General features: G+C 44.2%; 1 protein-coding gene across 1 annotated transcript in view; it reads right to left on the reverse strand.

Moving 5' to 3' along the window:
• The window catches only part of l(3)76BDm (trafficking protein particle complex subunit 8 homolog l(3)76BDm), a 136,851-nt gene that overhangs the window by 36,432 nt on the left and 78,908 nt on the right, over positions 1-21,511 (reverse strand). The window contains exons 7-8 of the mRNA XM_068360097.1: positions 14,593-14,868; positions 13,057-14,354 (exon numbers count right to left, since the gene is read on the reverse strand). Of these exons, the coding sequence (XP_068216198.1) occupies positions 13,057-14,354; positions 14,593-14,868 (1,574 nt within the window). The remainder of the gene's footprint in view (positions 1-13,056; positions 14,355-14,592; positions 14,869-21,511) is intronic.

The following is a 21,511-nucleotide window of genomic DNA, read 5'->3' on the forward strand; positions in this document are numbered from 1 at the left end:
GAGAAAAGTCTGCAATCAATAACATCTTTAGCTACTATATTGTTATTTATGATCTAAGGAATACATAGACAATCAAAGTTACGGTACTCGTAAAAAAAATTTCCTGTCATGGGTGAATATTAAAGGCTTCCTTTTAAATATAATGAGATCAAAAACATTGAGAAAAACTTTTAATATCCCCAGAGTGCTTAATGGTAAATATCTGGTCGATATCATAGAAGCTTTTATCTTGCTCATGAATTATAACCTTTGGTAGGTTGTGACAAAGCATATTCAATGATTTTAGCTGCTGAAATTATAATAATTATACTGTTACAACACTTTGCAATACAACCAGAAATTTTCTGGAAGAAGCTTACCATACAACAGAAAAGAATACTTACAATTTGCAAAATACAAAATGGAAATAAATTTAGATTAAATAAAAGATGAAGAAATAAAAGGAAAAATGCAATGTTGATACACGAGAGATTCTACCCAACTTGAAAAGAATCCTCTATCTTCAAAGATAATAGAATTTATCATTTATTTTTTACTCAGGCAAACACAAATACTATGCACTTCAAACTGTAGAATAATTTCAAGGGAACTGCTGGTCCATTATGTAAAGACAAATTTATTCTGAATTCTAAGAGAAAAATTTATGAATAACTCAATTTCTGTATTGCATAATCTAACTTCAAACCACATCTGCTAACTTTAATTAAATAGTAAACTACAGAGAACAGGTAACTGAAGACCATTCAGTGATGCCTGCCTGCCTGCAATGCATCGCAAGAAATGCACAGACTGCTCTGCCCCCTTTCGGGTAAAAGTTTCACTGACAACTTAAAACAGAGGGTTCATCAAGACATTCTTTTATCTACATAACTCAAAAGGACTGGATCATACACAAGTGCAATTGGGGGATAACTTTTGCTGTTTTAATAAAGTCAAAGTTACAAAAGGTCGGGCAGCAAGATATAAAATGGAAGTGGGCATGGTGGTAAAGTAGGAGGATATAAAGCAAGCATAGCTAGGGGCCAAAGGAATGCTGCAAAGGCCCTTAAGTAATGCCTACAGAGCACCACGCAAGGTGCACCGACAGTGTTATTCTCGACAACAAATTTACTTTTGAGAAACACATTAGATCTATCTCTTCTTCAATTTCACGAAAATTGGCTTATTGAGAAAGTCTTTTAAGATTTTCGGTAATCAATCTATTCTGAAGTGTTTTGATTCTTTCATACTATCTTGTTTCGAAGTATTGTTCTCCTGTCTGGTCCTCAGCTGCTGATTCCATCTTAATTTGTTGGACAAGAACTTACAATCTATTAAATTTCTTATTCCAGAACTAAATACCGTCAATCAATTAGTTTGTTAAGCTGAATGTTACACAAGATTTTTCATGAATCTGACCATCCTTTACATGCAGATCTTCCCAGACAGTATCATCCTATTTGTAATTCTAGGTAACAGTTAATTTTAATAGTCAGGCCTTCTCTATCATGAAGCTCAATAATGCACAGTATTCTAAATGTTTTATTCCAGCTGTTACCAAGTTGTGGAATGATCTTTCTAATTGGGTAGTTGAATCAGTAGAACTTCAAAAGTTCAAAGTTGCAGCAAATATTTCTATGTTGAACAGGCTAGCATGAGTCTCTTTTTAGAGTTTATATATGAAAGATGTTTTAATGTTGTTACTGTTCTTAAAATATTTTGCTGTTTAATATAACTGTTCTTAAAATATTTTGTTTAAATTTTCTACTATTTTTCATATGCTGTAATTTATTTATTTCCGTTCCTCACTGGGCTATTTTTTCCCTGTTGGAGCCCCTGGTTTTCCATCTAGGGTTGCAGCTTAACTAGTATTAATAACATGGGGCCAAATGATCCCAGCTTACTCATCACAATACAGGTACTCTGTGCTATATATATCCACTAAAACGTGACCAGTTTGATGGACACAAAGAGTGTGTACAAAGATTTTGCCAATAAAGTTTTCCTTTCAATAATAAAATTGGCCATATATTAATGTCAATTTTCTTCCCACTCCATATAATATGAGTCACTTGTCTGACTACTTGAAGTTATAAATACTTACAAACACTGCACCTTAAAATTTGCCATTGTTAAAGATCACAATACAGACAAATACCAGAGAAATATATAGAACATAAACTACAATACCAAGCACTCAGCTAAAAAAATAATCAGTATAATAACTAATAGCAGTTCATTGTAGCTTGGACGGCATTTGAAGTTTCCCACAAAAGGTGGTAAAAAATTTCTTGCCCAGCAAAATGACAAATTTGGAGATCCTTTGTTTTTTTTTTTTCCTAACAATACAAACCTTTAGCTGTTTAGTAGGGGTATTACTTTCGGCGAAGCTGAAAGGACGAGCCATTAAAATTTAGCAAGGATTAACTACCCATCCCACTTGTTAGCAGGGGGGTAGGGGCGATAGCTTGTTAGCTGGGGGGGTAGGGGGATAGCTCACTACCCCTCGCACTCACACATCTGTGATTGAGCTCACTTTGCTTGGAGGTAGGACTTCATGGGGGACAGTGTTGGCGAGTAAGTTTGTATAAATAGCTAAAGGTTTGTACTATTAGGAAAAATACAATTATCTCCGAATTTGTCATTTGTTCTGTAACTGGAATACAAACGTACGCTATTTATTAGGAGTGACTAACCCATTAGGATACTGGACGTCCCTGCCAATCTGGCTTTTGGCTTTACCCGGAGGTTCCTTATCTTGAGTATGTTAGTACCGAATATAGGGAGTCCCTAGTACCTCCCTAAACCTTGCTACACAAGGTCTGCGGCCTACCAAACTGTGTTGCGATCAGCAGTGTGACTGTCAACGTAAAAATTATTCAGTCTTTGTAGGAAATAACTGTGGTAACCAAGACTTTCCCAATACCACCACGCCAAGGTATGGGGACCCAATAGTTATGACCCAATACTAGGTACACAAGAGAGCAGGGTTTACCTGCAGTGGTTTGAGGTCAGCTTGTGCAGAGAACCAAGCCTCCTGCTTTCGCCATGAGAGGGGAGGATGAAGAAAAGAAGAGCCAGTTATTCCTTTTCAGTCACATAAACTGAAACCAAGTAACAGAGCCCTCAACTTTCTGCTACTTGTCACATAAGAAGCTTGAGGTATTCAACCAGCTGTTGTGCTGCCACCACAGGACCGATAGAGATCATATCGAGCTCCTGTGGGATATGTCTTGCAGGTAATGGGCTGTAAAAGTCATCTAGCACTTTCACACCCTTTCTTGTAGAACCTGCATCACAAAGTGATCTCTTTTGAAGGCCAGGGACATAGCTATGCTCCTGACATTGTGAGCCCTGATTCTTGGGAACAAACTCAAGGACAAAGCTGAACGTTAAATCTCCCCCTCACCTAGAATGGGCAATGTCATATGAGACATCATGAAGATCACTAACCCGTTTGCCGAGGTCAAACTGAGTAGGAACACTGTCTTCCAACCCAGGTGATCTGTTGCTTGGTGAAGTGGTTTGTAGGGAGACCTCTTTAGAGAGAGGAGAACTGAAACCATGTTCCGAGGGGGAGGTCTCACTTTCGACTGAGGACAGGTAAGAACATACGTCCATATGAGTAAGGAAAGATCTAGCGATGAGGATATATCCTTTCCTTTCAGTTTAAAGGCGAGGCTCAAGGTTGAGCGATAGCCTTTCACTGCCGAAACTGAAAGGCGTCTTTCCTCCCACAAATACTCGAGGAATTCTGTTATAGCTGGATTAGCGGCATCAAATGGAGAAAAACCCTTCCCATGACACCAACTACCGAAGACATTCCACTTTGCCTAGTAGACTGCTGCCGAGGATTTCCTCAGATATCCAGACGTCTTCACAACTTGTTGCGAAAATCCTCTCTGAATGAGGAGGTGCTAGGTAGTTTCCAGGCGTGCAATCAAAGCGAAGCTACAGCTTTGTGGCAGATGTCGACGTGCGGCTGTCTGGGTAGATCATGTTGTGGAGGGAATTCTCTTGGAGGCTCCGTCAGGAGCTGCAGAATGTCCGGAAACCATTCCGTATTATGCCACAGCGGAGCTATGAGAGTCCTTGGGAGGTTGACCGATGTTCCGACCTTGTTGAGTACTCTTCTCATCAGACAGAACAAGGGAAAGGTGTAAAAGTTTTTGTTATCCCCACCGTTGTTGGAATGCATCTTGCCCCAGACCCTTGGGGTCTGGGGCTGAGGAGCAGCGGGAGCCTGAAGTTCAGGGCCGTTGTGAGTAGATCAACAGTTGGAGAACCCTAAAGTAGGGACTTTTTAGGTTATTAGTTGGTCCAAAGACCATTCGGTACGCATTATCCGAGATGCACTGCTCAGATTGTTGGCGAGCACATTCCTCTAGCCTGGAATGAAGCGGGCTGAAAGTGGTACTGAGCGGACTTCGGCCCATCTCAGTATTTCTACTGCTAGATGGGATAGTGGCTGCGAACAAGTGCCTCCTTGCTTGTTGATGTGAGCCACTACTGTGGTGTTGTCACTCATCACCAGCACTGAGTGGCCCGCCAGGAACTGATGGGACTGTTGAAGGACCAGAAAGACGGCCTTCATCTTGAAGAGATTTATGTGAAAGTACATTTCGGATTCTGGCCAGGGGTCCGAGGTTATGTGGTGCAGCACGTTGGCCCCCCTCCACCTTTTTTTAATGTGTCTAAGCACAGCATTAAATCAGGAGGGAGGACGATAAGATCTACGCCCCTCGGCAGATTCTCGTCTACCACCCAGCCCTTGAGGTCTGTCCGTTTCTCTGGTCCCAAGGGGATTACAATGTCTGGGGAATCAAAGGCCTGCTTCCAATCCGGCTCAAGCGGCCACTGGTGATCGAATCCTGAGGCGGACGTTGGAAACTAGACGGGCCCAGGATGATAGGTGTCCGAGGAGACGTAGCCCCTTCTGATCCTCCTCTCTTTGATGGAAAGGTTCTGTGGAGATTGATGTCTAAAATCATTCCTAGGTATACCTGTCTTCTGAGTGGGAAGCAAGGAAGACTTCTCGAGGTTTACAATGATCGTCAGATCTTTGGCAAAATCTCATAAGTTTATCTCGGAACTGAAAAAAGATTGCCAACGAATCTGCTAGGATCAGCCAGTCGTCCAGATAACGGGGGAGATGGATGCCGATCCTGTGAGCCCAGGATGATACTAGGGCAAACACTCTGGTGAAGACTCGGGGTACTGTGGAAAGACCAAAGTAGAGGACCTTGAACTGGTATTACTTGTTGTCTAGACTGAATCTCCGATACTTCCTTGAAGATGGATGGTTTGGAATTTGGAAACATGTGTCCTTTAGGTCCAGCGTGCACATGAAGACCAGTGGTCTTACCATTGGTCCAACCTTCTTCAACATGGTGTGGACATCAGCCGGCCCCTTTGCGGATCCCTTTGCACAGAGGCTCATTGACGCTAAGGTCTTGACCCGCGGAGGGAGATACCATGTAAGGACTCTTCCCTCAGAGAGAATTCAGCCTTAACTGACGAAGAAGTGGGTAAGGCAACACTTGATCTTACCTTGCGCCCTGACGGGGGTGATGCAGTTCCTTAGAACAGTGTGGTTCTGGCAAACTTTGACAAAGGTCAAGGGCTGGTTATCATGGCCACTGTGCAGTTGGAGAGTGCTCGCGAGTAGTCACCTGTCGACAAGCTGCTGATGGGGACTGCCGATTGCCTGCCGATTGCCTGCCGATCGTTTTAGTGGATCGGCGTGATGGCGAACGGCGAGCAGCGAGGAGGGTGTCGTTTGCTTACGATCTACTGGGGACCCTAATGGCAGACGGTGACTAGTGAGTCTGAACGGTGAACTGCCGGTGAAACGGCGAGCTGTCAGTGATCAGCTAATCACCAATCTATGAGCAGGAGATGGTGACTGACAAGCAGACGAAGGCTGCCAGGTCAGTCGGCGAGCGGTGATCTGCCATTAATCAGCAGGTTGACTCGACAATCAGCGAGTTGCGATCGAAGAGCCAAAGGTGAATGGAGAACAGAATAGATGCTCACCAGAACGTCACCCAGGCAAGCCCAACACCCCACTGTGGTGCCCAACCACAGCAGTGGCCTCCTCAGGAAACAGCTTAAACTCACAGCGAGCGGGGATCGATCTGCCGCCATGCGAATGCTAGGCAAACACGTTACCACTGTACTAGCCAGGGGGGTTAGGGGAGTGGTAAACCGCTAGATAGGTCCGCGTACGGGTAACCATTGTTAAATGGCGACCAGCCATGTGCTGACAGTTCATTGAAGGCTGAGCAACCGGGTGGTTGCAACTAGCTGGAGAGTCACGAACCAGAGTTCATTGATGAGCCGGTGAAGAGGACAGTTGGTCTGACTAAGGGCCATAAGTCTGCCAAACGACAAGAACGAGCGAGGAGAGTCTAAGTTCATGGGCCAAAGGTGCTCAGCAAGATGCCTATTGGTGATCAGAGATCAATGAGCTGGATATCAACGATTGGCGGAAGCACGAGCAGACAATTGGCGATCGACAGGGTGAACAGCAATCGATGACTTGTGATCAGCGATAGTTGAGCTTGCAACTGTTGAGTTGGCAAGGTAGGCTGGCAATCATTGCTCTGGCAAGGTAGAATGCCAACAGTTGAGCTGACGATCGGCGTTCTGATGATCAAAGAGCAACAAAACAGACGAGCTGGCGGACGATCAGATAAGCTGAGATACAGCAGTATGGTTCAAAGATTGACTAGTGGGTGATCGGCGAGCCAAAGATACTAGCAATCTGCGATCGGCGGTTGGCGAGCTAGCGATCGGAGGTTGGCGAGCTAGCGATCGGCGGTTGGCGAGCTAGCGATCGGCGATCGAAGAACTGACGATCGGAAATCGACGAGCAGCAATTTGAGATTGGCGAGCTAACGATCGGCGATCACTGAGCTAGTAATCGGCACAACCTGTTTAATGTCAGCAAAACCTACAAAGACAAGACCTGTTTAACGTCAGCAAAACCTACAAAGACAAGACCTGTTTAACGTCAGCAAAACCTACAAAGACAAGACCTGTTTAACGTCAGCAAAACCTACAAAGTCGAGATTTTGTTGGCTATTTGAAGTTTTAAAGACCACTCGGAGCCAACCAAGTCTTCCTGCTCAGATTGTCACCCAGAATATTTCTTTTGCCCAGTGTGATGCGGGCTGATAGGGCTGCCGGGTTATCTTCTGTCCATCTTATTATCTCAACAGATGGATGGCAGTGTATTACGATCTTAAAATCATTACAGGTTCTTTCAATGTTTAAACTTGATATTTCCAACAACCACCAATTAAAATACGGGATATGAATATAAAATTAAATTCATAAAAAAACACAACACATATATTCACAAACTTATAAAGAAAATCAGTGTTACTTCTTTGATTAATTTAACTGACAAATCAAGTCAATCAAAACATTAATAGGAAGGGGGAACAGTCAGTAAGGTAGAAATATTTAAGGAAGGTTGAATAGATTCCTGCACCTCCTGAGATGATGCTGGTACAGAAGGCTTCAGGCTTGAGAACATCGCAGAAGGGCGACTAAGGTTCAGGTGAAACTGGCACAATGACATCAAATTCGATGATGTCACAGAAGGATGGCATTAAGATGGGACATCAGAAGTCTTCTCCAAGAATTCAATGATAGTGTAGAACTAAGATCAGGCTGCAGACAGTGTTGGCTACTTCTCGTCACAAGTAGGGAGGGCTGGCTACTTCAATTTGTCTCTTCTTCTCACCCATTACAGGATTTTGGAGATAGACATTTGTTGTCTGAAGGGAGGGTTGGAAACTGGTTCTATCAGACTTCTGGTCTTCTCATCTTCTTATAAGGTCAAAATGTGGTTCCCATCTGATTCAGATATAATTCCTCTCTTGTCCTATGTCATGTCCTAACAGTGAAGTGATGACAGCTTTGACCAAACACTACGGTAGTCGAATCTCGTCTCGCTGCTCATACAGGTAGTCCTCGACTTACGACATATGCGACTTATGACTGTTCGACTTTACAACAATTTTTTCAGGGTGGTGACATCACAAGTCTATCGGAAATAGTACGATAATAGGACAAATATTTCCTTGGAGATAATTTATTTTCTTGTATAAAAATAAACTGATTCATTTTGGTAAATTATTATTTCCTTTTAATGATAATATACTGTATCCATTTTCAGTAAAAAGTGCATGTCGAGTTCATATTATGTATCCAGTGATGTCATTTACCGGCAGAAAGCGACTTGGCAATACAGTGATTTTCTTCCAATACGCTAACAATTAGTATTAGTATTCCCATTATCAAAATATCATATAACGATACAAAGTATTTTGTGGGTCTGTATCGGCTGTCATGAGTACTACGAGCATAAATTTGACTACGCTGGTTTTATTTAATCTCTGATACTAGATCGATATTTATCTACAAAAAGTACACTAATAAGACAAATATTTTCTTAAAAATAATATATCTCCTTTTACATTACAAAAATGAAATACTTTTGCTTGGTAAGTTAGTATTTTCTTTCATTTCTTGCAAGAAAAAAGAAAATGGATTTACATATTTTGCAAGTCATTCTTTGTAGAGTTTACGTCACGTGTCTTGTGATGTTATATTCTGGCGGAAGCGCGCTGGTAAACCGAATGATTCCTTTCGGCGTTTTACTGAGTAATCTTATTACAGTATTTCCATCATTGAAACACCGAGTAATGATGTCAAGTGTTTTGGTGGTCTGTATCATTAGTTATGATAATAGTACAACTTACCATAAATTTAAGAAAAAAAAGTCTGATGACGTCATATTTCTGTTGAAAGGCAAGTGGCAAATCAAGTGATTTCTTTCCAATGCATTGTTGTTTCCATAATCGACACATTGTATAATGATAGAGAATTTCTAATAATGGTCAAAGAAATATGAAGATTTAACAGTGAATTAAAAATCAAAACACAGAAAAGAGAGAGAGAGAGAGAGAGAGAGAGAGAGAGAGAGAGAGAGAGAGAGAGAGAGAGAGAGAGAGAGAGAGTACTCTTTTATAACTAATAATAAGATCTTTAAATGAACTGTAAGGAAAATGTGATACCCTATGACATATTGGCGCTGATGTAATATTCATTATGAAGAGATCTCGAATGTTAACAAAACTATATAACTCTCTTATTCGTACTGTATGTGCGCATAATCGTGATACGGCAGCGTGACCTTGGGATCAGCTGATGCCAACCGAAGAAAATCAAAAGTAATTGTTGATTTTTAAAATGCTCAAGAAATTGAAAAATAAAATATAAACATGCTTTAATTAGCCACAATCACAATATCTAATAAAATATGAAGGCTTAATATTAAACTAAAAATTAAATACTGTATGAAGCTTTCTAAATGAACTACACGTATGAGCTCGAGTACACACGCGCACAGAGATAGAGATAGAACGATTTCGCACGATACCTAATAATAATGGCTAAAACGAACTGTATGGAAACTGATTTCCTGTAACATATTGGCGCTGATGTAATATTCATCATGAAGATATTTTGAATTAGTTGAGAAATTATATGAAAAATATGCCATTCGTATTCATACCATATTTTGATATGGTAGCCGGGACTTTCAGATCAGCTGATCATAACCAAAGGTGAACAAAATATTAAGTATTTCTTGATTGGTAAAATGCTTTCAAAATTGATAAATAGAATACAAAAATGCATTAATGGACCATATGATATCCTATGAAACAAGAAAATGAAATAATAATAAACAGTAAGAAAATATTGATAAAATATGATCAAGATGATAGCCGAATCACGACGCATCATAATAAATCTACGGAAACTTCACTTTTTTAGTTTGTCATACGTCAAAATCGACTTACAATGCATCTCTCGCTTGGACTCGGACCAGAGCCCATGTGATGCAGCATGTGAGCCCTCTACCCTCTTTTTGATGCCTCTGTGAAGAGCATCAATTCCGGGGGAGGAGAGAGAACATCTACTCCCCTAAGCAGGTTGGTGTCTGATACCCACCGACTCAGGTCTCTTTTTTGCTCTACCCTATCGGAACCAATAGGTTCAGAGGGACTTTGTGCTGAGATCAGAATGTCTTCAGCTGCCACTAGAGAGAACAAATGCAGAGACGACCGTTAGGTATCAGTCGCTTCAAGGAGGATACGTGCCCAAGCAATCTCAACTACCGATGTGCTGGCAGCACATCTTGCGATGGTAATAGGTGAGCTGCCTCTTTCAGACTCTCTATTCTTTCTATGTACAGAAAGACTTTACCAAGTGTGGTGTCTATTTTATCCCTAGATATACCATATCTTGAGAAGGTTGCTGAGATGACTTCTCATGATTTACCACAATCCTCATATTGCAGCAAAACTCAAGAAATTTGTCTCAATAGATGAGAAGGGACTCCCTCGAGTCTGCAAGAATCAGCCAGTTGTCTAGATAACGAACGATACTGTAGGTGCTGTTCACAGGCCAAAACACACCAGCTTGAATTGGTATATATTGTCGTTCAGAATGAACCTAGGGTACTTCCTTCATGATAAAATAATAATGATCTGGAAGTACGCTTCCTTGAGATCCAGCATTATCATGAAGTCTTTCGGTCTAACTGCCTGTCTGACTGTTTGGACCATCTCCAGTTTGACAAATTCAATCAAGGCTGAGAGGTCTATGACCAGTCTCCAGCCCCCAGACGCCTTCTCTAAAAGAAAGAGGCGATTGTAGAAGCCTGGAGACTCGTCTAGAATCTCTTTGAGAGCATCCTTCTCCAACAAGGGCCTATTCTTTCGCGGATCCCCTCACCTAGGAACTCTACATTAGCGGATGCAGGGCTAGAGAAGGAGAAAATGAGTGAACGGGACGTGGTATCTTGCCCTGAAGACGGCGACCAACCAAGGTTCGGCCCCATGGAACATCTACCTCTGCCACTTGCTCTGTAGGCATCCTCCCATCGGTGGAATGGTAGGAAGAATGGCCACACCTTCCTCCCTTCACTCCTCTACCCTTACAACATCTAGCTCAAAAGGGCTGTTTGGATCCTTGCTTTTTAGAAGCTGCCTGCATAGGAGCTTGAGACCCTTTCCTTTTTCACTGGCATTTCATCGGTGACAAGGAGTAAAGGCGAAATGTCATTGCCCGATGGAGTAGGGAATCTTGGCTCGTTTTCCTCCACCTCACGGCAACTGACTACGTTGTTCTCCACATTGAAGAGGGAGGGACCCTCTATCGACGCATTGCAAAGCTTCATAGCTCCCTCCAAGGCACCTGCTTCCGGAATTTCAAAATGTAGTTGAGGATGCTGTGGGTGAGGAATTTCATCATCCTGGCACCTGAAAGAAGGAAGGCAGATATTGCCTCCTCCTGGGTGGTGGAAAAGTCTTCATACCTGAAGAGGTAGCCAACCAACCCCAACCAGTAGTCCAACCATGAAGCGGCTTGCAAAAACCACTTTGCAACCTGCTCCATGTTTGCGCCATACATCATCGTGAAAGCCTCCGACAGAGAAGCAAGTTTGTCCAGAGACATATTCTGGGTCAAAGCCAGAATTGCTGGGTCTAAAGGAAGAGATGACAGATCACTGACAATTTAATAATACTTCCTCTGTCGTCCATCCGGTGGAGGAAGCAAACGAGATGAGTTCACTGTCCAAAGGGACAGTAAGACTCCTGGCACTTTGGAGTAAGCCCTCTTCTTGGCACCCTTTACCCCCTCTAGATCAAGGGAAGGTTACCTTAGTCTTGGTGGGCCTGGAAGTGTCATAGAAGAGGTCTAGATAAGTGTCCTTTCCCCAGCGGGAACCTAATCTCATTCTCACAAGGAGTTGATCTTCCATATGTAAGATAGCCCCTGCAGAAAGACATGATCAAAGTCTCTCTGCTCTAAGGGAGAAATCTTTAGACTGGCGGACGCAGGCACCATTTCATCGGAGTGCTCAAAGCTGTCGTCAAATGGATTTTCTGCCTCCAAGCTCACAGCCACAGGAGCCCGGGATAGGTCAAGGTTGTCAACTGATCTGCGAGCAGAGACCCGCAGCCTCAGAGGGAGGCCATTAATTGCACATGGAACCCACAAGCCATAAGGAACGCCAAAGCTGATGTACAGCATCAGCAGAGACTCCTCTACAATTGTGGACGACGCTGCTTCTCTAGGGAAAGCAACAGTCCTCAGAACTGCTGGGTTGTCTAGGGAGTCAAAGGGCCACCACTCTTACTCGACCGATCCCCGGAGGAGACTGATCAAGCAGACTCAGAATGACAGAAACGAGCCAAATGAGTAAGGCGGCAAGGTTTCTTTGCCTTAAAGGATGAACTTGAGGGGAAAAAGTCCCACTTGGCCTTCTACTTCCGCCTCTCACAGTATCGCTGCCACTGGGAGGGAGGCCACTCCTTACACTCACTACAACAAGACACCGGCATCCTGGAGTGATCCCTGTACATAGGACAAAAGCCGTGAGGATCCGTTTCCATGGCTGATATAAAGGTGCCACACTGGCGCCCTTCTATGCCAGGACAAACCAATATTATGGAGCCTCACTTACAATCACCCTGAAGGAAAAAGGAACAGGAAAGTTTTTAAAGTTTAGGCCAGTTTGTATTTATTCATTGGAATGAGTAAATAGGCTGACGGGAGAAAACGACAGCACATCGCACATCTATCTCCACAGACCCAAATTGAAAAGTGATGTCATGTTACCAGTACAGGTATGAATGGGATGGCTGGTCTAACCCCCTTAACAGGCAGTGGTTAGTTACACTTTGCTAAAAGGTCTTCTGTTGCCGAAATAATCTCCACTGTAAAGAGCAAATGGGTTTGTATGTAGTGCCAGAACAAATTATAAAATTTTGGATACAAAAAAAAAAGACCAAGAACTTTACCACTCTTATTAGATTTGATTAATGGAATATGGAGTGAATGGCCTGATAGTGGAGCCTAGCTATTCAGCACCCAAAACCTGGCAATTGCAATAAGTTAAAAGTTAGAAAAGGTTTGACAACAAAATGGAAGGAAGTGGGAGCAGAGATAACATGTAATGACAAGACGCCTTATAAAGTTAAAATCACCAACCTTGTTTTCGGTGGAGAATCTTCGGTTTCGTAGTAAAAGAGCAGCTCCACATCAAAGGCCCCTGATGACTGCGGCGCATGGAGCCACAATTTGGCACCAATCGTGTCTCCTGATCTGAGCACGCCGTTCGGCAAGGGGAGGACTTTTGCACGACCTGACAGTTTCATATCCCCCATTTGGCTGTCAGACAAGACACATACATTTTTCTTCGGTAACTCGCAGTCTTCTAAAGTCATATACATGAGTTTTGGGTCGGAAACCGCCAGCATTAACCTACTAATTGCACATGGTCCCGTGTTGGTTATGACTGCGTCAGTAGAGAAAAGCTCCCCACAGCTCAAGATACCTGGGATGTCCTGGAAAGCGACACTCAACCTGGACAATGGATGCACCACATTGACCTCTAACCTTTTGTCTTTGCTATACACTACACTACACTTCTCCACATTAGTGTTATTCAGCCTTGTTCCTCGCACCTCTATGGTCTGCTGACCCTCTATCACAACAGGTGGTGTCGAACTAACAGACACTCCTAGCATATCTGGTGTGAGGCCTAACTTGTACCTGACTCCAGTAATTAATAACTGACCTACGCACTGAGGGCACAGCTCTAACTGCACGGTTTCCTGAGCACCAGCTGGAATATTGAAACCAGGAAAAGTTGAATGTTTCACCGGAACATCCATATTCTCGCTCTCGTCTGTTTTTTCAAATTTAAAAAGGAGTTGAACATCACTAATCATCAGACTAACAGCGAGAGGGTTTTTCATGAAAACCTCAACAAACACAGGTTCATTCACGGGAACAAACGGGGATATAGTGTTTGGAGTATTATTACTGAGCAAGTTTAGATTTGGCCTAAATACAGAGAAACTTGAGCCATGTGCCGCCGTCAACAACTCTTGCTCTAGAGCATACCACCTCCTACGAACACCCAACTCAGTGTCCAACGACACGGCCGAGGCCACGGTCCAGCCTGGGTTTCGAAGCTCTTGGGGAGCTCCCAGCAGAACCTTGGTGTCCTGCGAATCTATGAGCGGTAATGGAAGACACGGGAGACCAGTCGTGGGATCCCACTCCTGTTGTACGTATTGGTGGAATGTGTTCATGAACTCCCTGACATATGTCATCTGCTGTGACTGAGACTGCTGGCTGGGCGAATCCTCTTTCAGACGTTGGTCGACCAGAAGACTGTAGGCACCCAGGCTTTCCGAGAGCTGCTTGAGATGGTGAGCTTGTTTCCCGAGCGTGAAGTGGATGTGGTCCTCGGCTAAAACCCAACCTCTCTTTGCATAAACCTACAAATCACATGTGAATTCAAATTGATAAATAACAACTTGTTATAAACTACAGTATACTATAATCTGATGATTTTTTTAAAGTATGATAAAGATTTATTCATCACCTTATTTCTCTTTGGAATAATTGAAATAAACTTGAAGGTGGACTACAAAAATTACAATTTTGAAAACCAATTCAAAAGATTAATGTAAGGACAGTAACAATATGCTTTAATTTTCTAAAATAAACTATTACCTGAAAAGCTTGTTTATAGGCTCTTAAAGAATGAGCACGCTGGCCCGCTTTGCTGAAACGGTGTCCGGCCAATGTCATGTGGAAGGCATACTTTCTTGGCAGTGGGCGCTGAGAGTTTACAAAACAGTGAGCGGCTTGCTCCAACATCAAGGCCGACAGCAGGTCGCTCTCCTCAGATGTCAGCTTAATAAACATCATGGCAGCTTCGCCAAAATCTCCGCAGTATTTCAAAACTTCGGTGCTCAGCAGCGTGGCTCTTATGGCAAAATTATAAACCTGAAAAAATGTTATTTTCATTAGTAAAATAAATTTTTGAATATACTTACCCGATGATCATGTAGCTGTCAACTCTGTTGCCCGACAGAAATCTACGGTCGGGATACGCCAGCGATCGCTATACAGGTGGGGGTGTACACAACAGCGCCATCTGTGGTCAGGTACTCCAGTACTTCTTGTCAACACGACCTCAATTTTTTCCTCGGTCCACTGGTTCTCTATGGGGAGGAAGGGTGGGTCAATTAAATCATGATCATCGGGTAAGTATATTCAAAAATTTATTTTACTAATGAAAATAACATTTTTCAATATTAATCTTACCCGATGATCATGTAGCTGATTCACACCTAGGGTGGTGGGTGGAGACCAGCATACATGTTAACAAAGAAGCTAAGTATCCCGTATTTCATTTTATTAGTTATTCAAAAATAACATAAAATAAATAAGTACCTGGTAAGGAAGACGACTTGAACCATTACTCTGCCTTTATTAAGTACGTCTTCCTTACTGAGCGTAGCGGTCCTCTTAGGATGCTGAACGACTCTTAGGTGCTGAAGTATAAAGGGCTGTAACCCATACTAAAGGACCTCATCACAACCTTTAACCTCGGCGCTTCTCAAGAAAGAATTGACCACCCGCCAAATCAACAAGGATGTGGAAGGCTTCTTAGCCGACCGTACAACCCATAAAAAGTATTCAAGAGAAAGGTTAAAAAGGTTATGGGATTATGGGAATGTAGTGGCTGAGCCCCCGCCTACTACTGCATTCGTTGCTACGAATGGTCCCAGGGTGTAGCAGTTCTCGTAAAGAGACTGGACATCTTTGAGATAGAATGATGCGAACACTGACTTGCTTCTCCAATAGGTTGCATCCATAACACTCTGCAGAGAACGGTTCTGTTTGAAGGCCACTGAAGTAGCCACAGCTCTCACTTCATGTGTCCTTACCTTCAGCAAAGCAAGGTCTTCTTCCTTCAGATGAGAATGTGCTTCCCTAATCAGAAGACTGATTAGTAAGAAACTGAGTTCTTAGACCTTGGAAGAGAAGGCTTCTTGATAGCACACCATAAGGCTTCTGATTGTCCTCGTAAAGGTTATGACCTTTTTAGATAGTACCTAAGAGCTCTAACTGGGCAAAGTACTCTCTCCAGTTCGTTCCCCACCAAGTTGGACAGGCTTGGGATCTCGAACGACTTAGGCCAAGGACGAGAAGGAAGCTCGTTTTAGCAAAAAACCGAGCTGCAAGGAACATGTAGCCGTTTCAGATGTGAAAACTATGTTCCTGCTGAAGGTGTGGATCTCACTTACTCTTTTAGCTGTTGCCAAGCACACGAGGGAAAGAGTTTTTAATGTGAGGTCCTTAAAAGAGGCTGATTGGAGAGGTTCAAATCTTGATGACATAAGGAACCTTAGGACCACGTCTAGATTCCAGCCTGGAGTGGACAACCGACGTTCCTTTGAGGTCTCAAAAGACCTAAGGAGGTCCTGTAGATCTTTGTTGGTGGAAAGATCCAAGCCTCTGTGGCGGAAAACCGCTGCCAACATACTTCTGTAACCCTTGATCGTAGGAGCTGAAAGGGATCTTACGTTCCTTAGATGTAACAGGAAGTCAGCAATCTGGGTTACAGTGGTACTGGTTGAGGAAACTGGATTGGCCTTGTACCAGCTTCGGAAGACTTCCCCTTTAGACTGATAGACTCTGAGAGTGGATGTCCTCCTTGCACTGGCAATCGCTCTGGCTGCCTCCTTCGAAAAGCCCCTAGCTCTTGAGAGTCTTTCGATAGTCTGAAGGCAGTCAGACGAAGAGCGTGGAGGATTGGGTGTACAGTACCTTCTTTACGTGAGGTTGACGTAGAAGGTCCACTCCTAGAGGAAGAGTCCTGGGAATGTCGACCAGCCATTGCAGTACCTCTATGAACCATTCTCTCGCGGGCCAGAGGGGAGCAACCAACGTCAGCCGTGTCCCTTTGCGAGAGGCGAACTTCTGAAGTACCCTGTTGACAATCTTGAACGGCGGGAATGCATACAGGTCGAGATGGGACCAATCCAGCAGAAAAGCATCCACGTGAACTGCTGCTGGGTCTGGAATCGGAGAACAATACAACGGGAGCCTCTAGGTTATCGAGGTAGCGAACAGATCTATGGTTGGCTGACCCCACAGGGCCCAAAGTCTGCTGCAAACATTCTTGAGAAGGGTCCACTCTGTGGGGATGACCTGACCCTTCCGGCTGAGGCGATCTGCCATGACATTCATATCGCCCTGAATGAACCTCGTTACCAGCGTGAGCTTTCGATCTTTTGACCAGATGAGGAGGTCCCTTGCGATCTAGAACAACTTCCACGAATGAGTCCCTCCCTGCTTGGAGATGTAAGCCAAGGCTGTGGTGTTGTCAGAGTCCACCTCCACCACCTTGTTAAGCTGGAGGGACTTGAAGTTTATCAAGGCCAGATGAACCGCCAACAGCTCCTTGCAATTGATGTGAAGTGTCCTTTGCTCCTGATTCCATGTTCCCGAGCATTCCTGTCCGTCCAAAGTCGCACCCCAGCCCGTGTCTGATGCGTCCGAGAAGAGACGGCGGTCGGGTTTCTGAACAGCCAAAGGTAGACCTTCCTTGAGAAGAAAGCTGTTCTTTCACCACGTTAGAGTAGACCTCCTCTCTTCGGAAACAGGAACTGAGACCGTCTCTAGCGTCATGTCCTTTATCCAGTGAGCAGCTAGATGATACTGAAGGGGGCGGAGGAGGAGTCTCCCTAACTCGATGAACAGGGCCAGCGATGAAAGTGTCCCTGTTAGACTCATCCACTACCTGACTGAGCATCGGTTCCTTCTCAGCATGCTCTGGATGCATTCTAGGGCTTGGTAGATTCTTGGGGCCGACGGAAAAGCCCGAAAAGCTCGACTCTGAAGCTCCATACCCAGGTAGACAAAGGTCTGGGATGGGACGAGCTGGGACTCCTCTAAATTGACCAGGAGGCCCAGTTCCTTGGTCAGATCCATAGTCCATCTGAGATTCTCCAGACAGCGACGACTTGTGGGAGCTCTTAAAAGCCAGTCGTCTGACGGAGCCGGACACAAGATCATGGTACTGCTGCACAGTCTGTGAACTGTCAACCATGGGGAAGCGAGGAAGTACAGCGACAACCCGAAACTGTCTAGACTGTCTGGGTAGTACAGACAACTCCTTATCGGGTTGCTGAGGTTGCCGCACTGCGTCACAACAAGTCCCCTCTGCTGGTTGTTGAACGTCTTCCCAGTGACACACTGACTCCGTAAACAAAAAATCCTCTAACAAGGACTAAGCTTGGACTGCATGTCTTGCAACAAAGCTCAAGGTCTATGGGAGCAGGTGTGGCAACAGACGGGGTTAGCGACTGAAGCGGAACCATTACCCTCCCTGGAAGCATGTTATGCTTAAATAAAAGTCCATAGGAGGCTAAGCAGCTTAAGGCTCCTCTCCAAATGACAGAGTCCTCAAGGGAATATCAGAAGGAGGGAGAATAGCACTTTCTCATCTACAGGAACCATATCCGAGAAAAGCTAAGTTCTCTCAGTGAGGGTTTCACTGGTGCAAAAGCAGCAGACCAGAAGGCAACGTTATGAAACTGCTTGACAGTCTTGTGAGTTGGCAACAACCAAAGATGTGTGACTGAGGAGCATGCGGTAGGGTATGCAGAGCATGCTGTAAGGTATGCAGAGCATGCTGTAAGGAATGCAGAGCATGTTGTAAGGTATGCAGAGCATGTTGTAAGGTATGCAGAGCATAGTATGCAGAGCATAGTATGCAGAGCATGCTGTAAGGTATGCAGAGCATGCTGTAAGGAATGCAGAGCATGCTGTAAGGTATGCAGAGCATGCTGTAAGGTATGCAGAGCATGCTGTAAGGTATGCAGAGCATGCTGTAAGGTATGCAGAGCATGCTGTAAGGTATGCAGAGCATGCTGTAAGGAATGCAGAGCATGCTGTAGGTAGAGCATGCTGAAAGGTATGCAGAGCATGTTGCATGGCATGCGGCTTATGCTGCATGGGATGAGGCTCATGCTGCATGGGATGAGGCTCATGCTGCATGGTATGAGGCTCATGCTGCATGGGATGAGGCTCATGCTGCAAGGGATGAGGCTCATGCTGCAAGGGATGAGGCTCAGGCCGCATGGGTTGAGGAGGATGCCGCATAGTATGAGGCTCCTGCCTCATGGGTTGAGGAGGTTGCCGCATAGCATGAGGCTCCTGCCTCATGGTTAGAGGAGGATGCCGCATAGCATGAGGCTCCTCATAGCATGAGGCTCCTGCCTCATGGGTTGAGGAGGATGTCGCATAGCATGAGGCTCCTCATAGCATGAGGCTCCTGCCTCATGGGTTGAGGAGGATGTCGCATAGCATGAGGCTCCTCATAGCATGAGGCTCCTGCCTCATGGGTTGAGGAGGATGCCGCATAGCATGAGGTTCCTCATAGCATGAGGCTCCTGCCTCATGGGTTGAGGAGGATGCCGCATAGCATGAGGCTCCTGCCTCATGGGAAGAGGAGGTTGCCGCATAGCATGAGGCTCCTGCCTCATAGGTTGAGGAGGATGCCGCATAGCATGAGGCTCCTGCTTCATGGGTTGAGGAGGTTGCCTCATAGTGCTGGAACCCGGAAACTCCCGATGCGGCAACTCACGCATGAAAGCAGGAGGCGCAGCAAGAACATGCGTCTGGCAGGGTGGACTGCGCATCGGAGGTGGAGCTCTCACAGGTGGAGGGTGGGAGCAGGCAGCCGCAGTATCTGCTGAGCGCACAACCTCGGCGGGTTGTAGGTTAACAGGCTGCATTGTCAACCTTCCAGCATGATACTCCTGTATGAAGGAGCAAGCTGAGACTGTATAGTCTGCAGCATGGACCACTAGGGTCTATGAAAGACAACAATAAACGGAGCTACTGTCCGTTGAGACTGAGGGTCTAAAACAGCTGGTGCGGCAACAGACGGAGTTACTGCCTGTTGCGGTACCACCTTGCCTCTCTGGGAGGTGTGCAGTTGTCGTACTGCAGCAAGTCCGAACTGACCCGGTGGCAGTGGCTACACCTAGGAGTTGGACTTGCGCGGAAGGGACCGACTTGCACTTAAAAGCTGCAAGATTTGGTCCATGGTTTCTGCGAGAAACCTCTTCCGCAGACGAGGAATAAATGGGCTCTCTCGTCTTTGTGTGGGTGGGGTGATCACGTCGGCTACGTGAGTGGATACACCCGAAACCACGGAGGGAAACGTCTGTTCGTCGATCAAGGCCTGATGAACCCATAAGTCCTTCGACATTACTTCTCCCCTGGGCTTGGGAGCTTGTAAGAGGTCCCAGACTAGGCGAACAACTGGCACGAACAGACGAACCCTCGAACGCAACACTGTAACACTTTGCGCTTATCACTTTATCACTTTTGATTTTCTGTTTGCACTTATTTCACTGAACTCGAAACTTTAAGTGGTTTGTACCTGAAACACGCAATTCTATCCTTCATTAAAAGTTAGTAATTGCGAAAACAGTATTACAATGTAACAGAAAAACATAATGAAAGATAAAGAATGCAGTGGCTGGAAAAGAGACTAAACACTAGATCAAATAAACTACGTTTAAAATCTCTCACCGCATAAAGCCTGGGAACAAGAATAAAACTCTAGAAACGTTTACCTTCTTCCCCTAAAGAGACTAGGGAGAAGAGCAAAAACGATAACAACGTTACCCGCTTGAACGAAACGTTTATCCTCCTCTCTCTCCCTCCGTCTCTATCTCTCTCTCTCTTGACTTAGAACCTGAGAGATGAGCCCAATTATATATATCGTTAAAACATATTATTGTTAAAGGAAAAAAACTGAAAGATTTCCCAAATAAAAAGTTCCTTTATTAGAATTAAAACCATTTAAGCTAAGAAAGAATGAACAAAACGCTAGAATCGGTTTACTCTTACTGCAACGTGAAACCGTGAATACTCTCTCTCTATCGTAACGATAGAGCGCAAGCTGAACGTTCTGAACGTCAACAACTGCGGAGACAAAACAAAACGTTAGTTCAACTTTGAAAACAGTACGAGACTATCAAAGAAATTCTTTCAAAAACATTAAAATTAAAATAGCATAAAATCTTAACAGGTAAAAACGATATGACGGGCTCAATGTTAATTAACTTCGGTTCCAAGAAAAGACCGCCTACTATTAGTAAAGGTCGCAATAAACAAACATAAAAATTAATTTTTATAAGTTTATAATAAAAGGAAGTTAATCGAAGAGGCCTATAAAAGGCGGAGAGATATAAAATAAATCTATAACTTTGTTAAGCAAAATTAAGAAAGAGAGTCTATACTCTCTTCGACACCAACACTTCCGTCTAAGGGAAGGGTCGGCCATTAAAAGTGAAAGAGAGTTCATACTCTCTTCGTCACCAAAATTAAATCAAATTAATTCCAAAAACTTGCTAAGCTAATGTTAAAGCTTCCTGAATAGCGAAGGCTAAATTCTAGAGCAAATACATCACCAAATCGTGAACAATAACTCCAGAATCAACAGCGTATCCAAGTAGGTCTAGCCGGTGGCACGACAGAGGAAAAATTGAGGTGGTGTTGACAAGAAGTACTGGAGTACCTGACCACAGATGGCGCTGTTGTGTACACCCCCACCTGTATA

Source organism: Palaemon carinicauda, chromosome 36, assembly GCF_036898095.1.
Source record: "Palaemon carinicauda isolate YSFRI2023 chromosome 36, ASM3689809v2, whole genome shotgun sequence".
Classification (NCBI taxonomy): domain Eukaryota; kingdom Metazoa; phylum Arthropoda; class Malacostraca; order Decapoda; family Palaemonidae; genus Palaemon; species Palaemon carinicauda.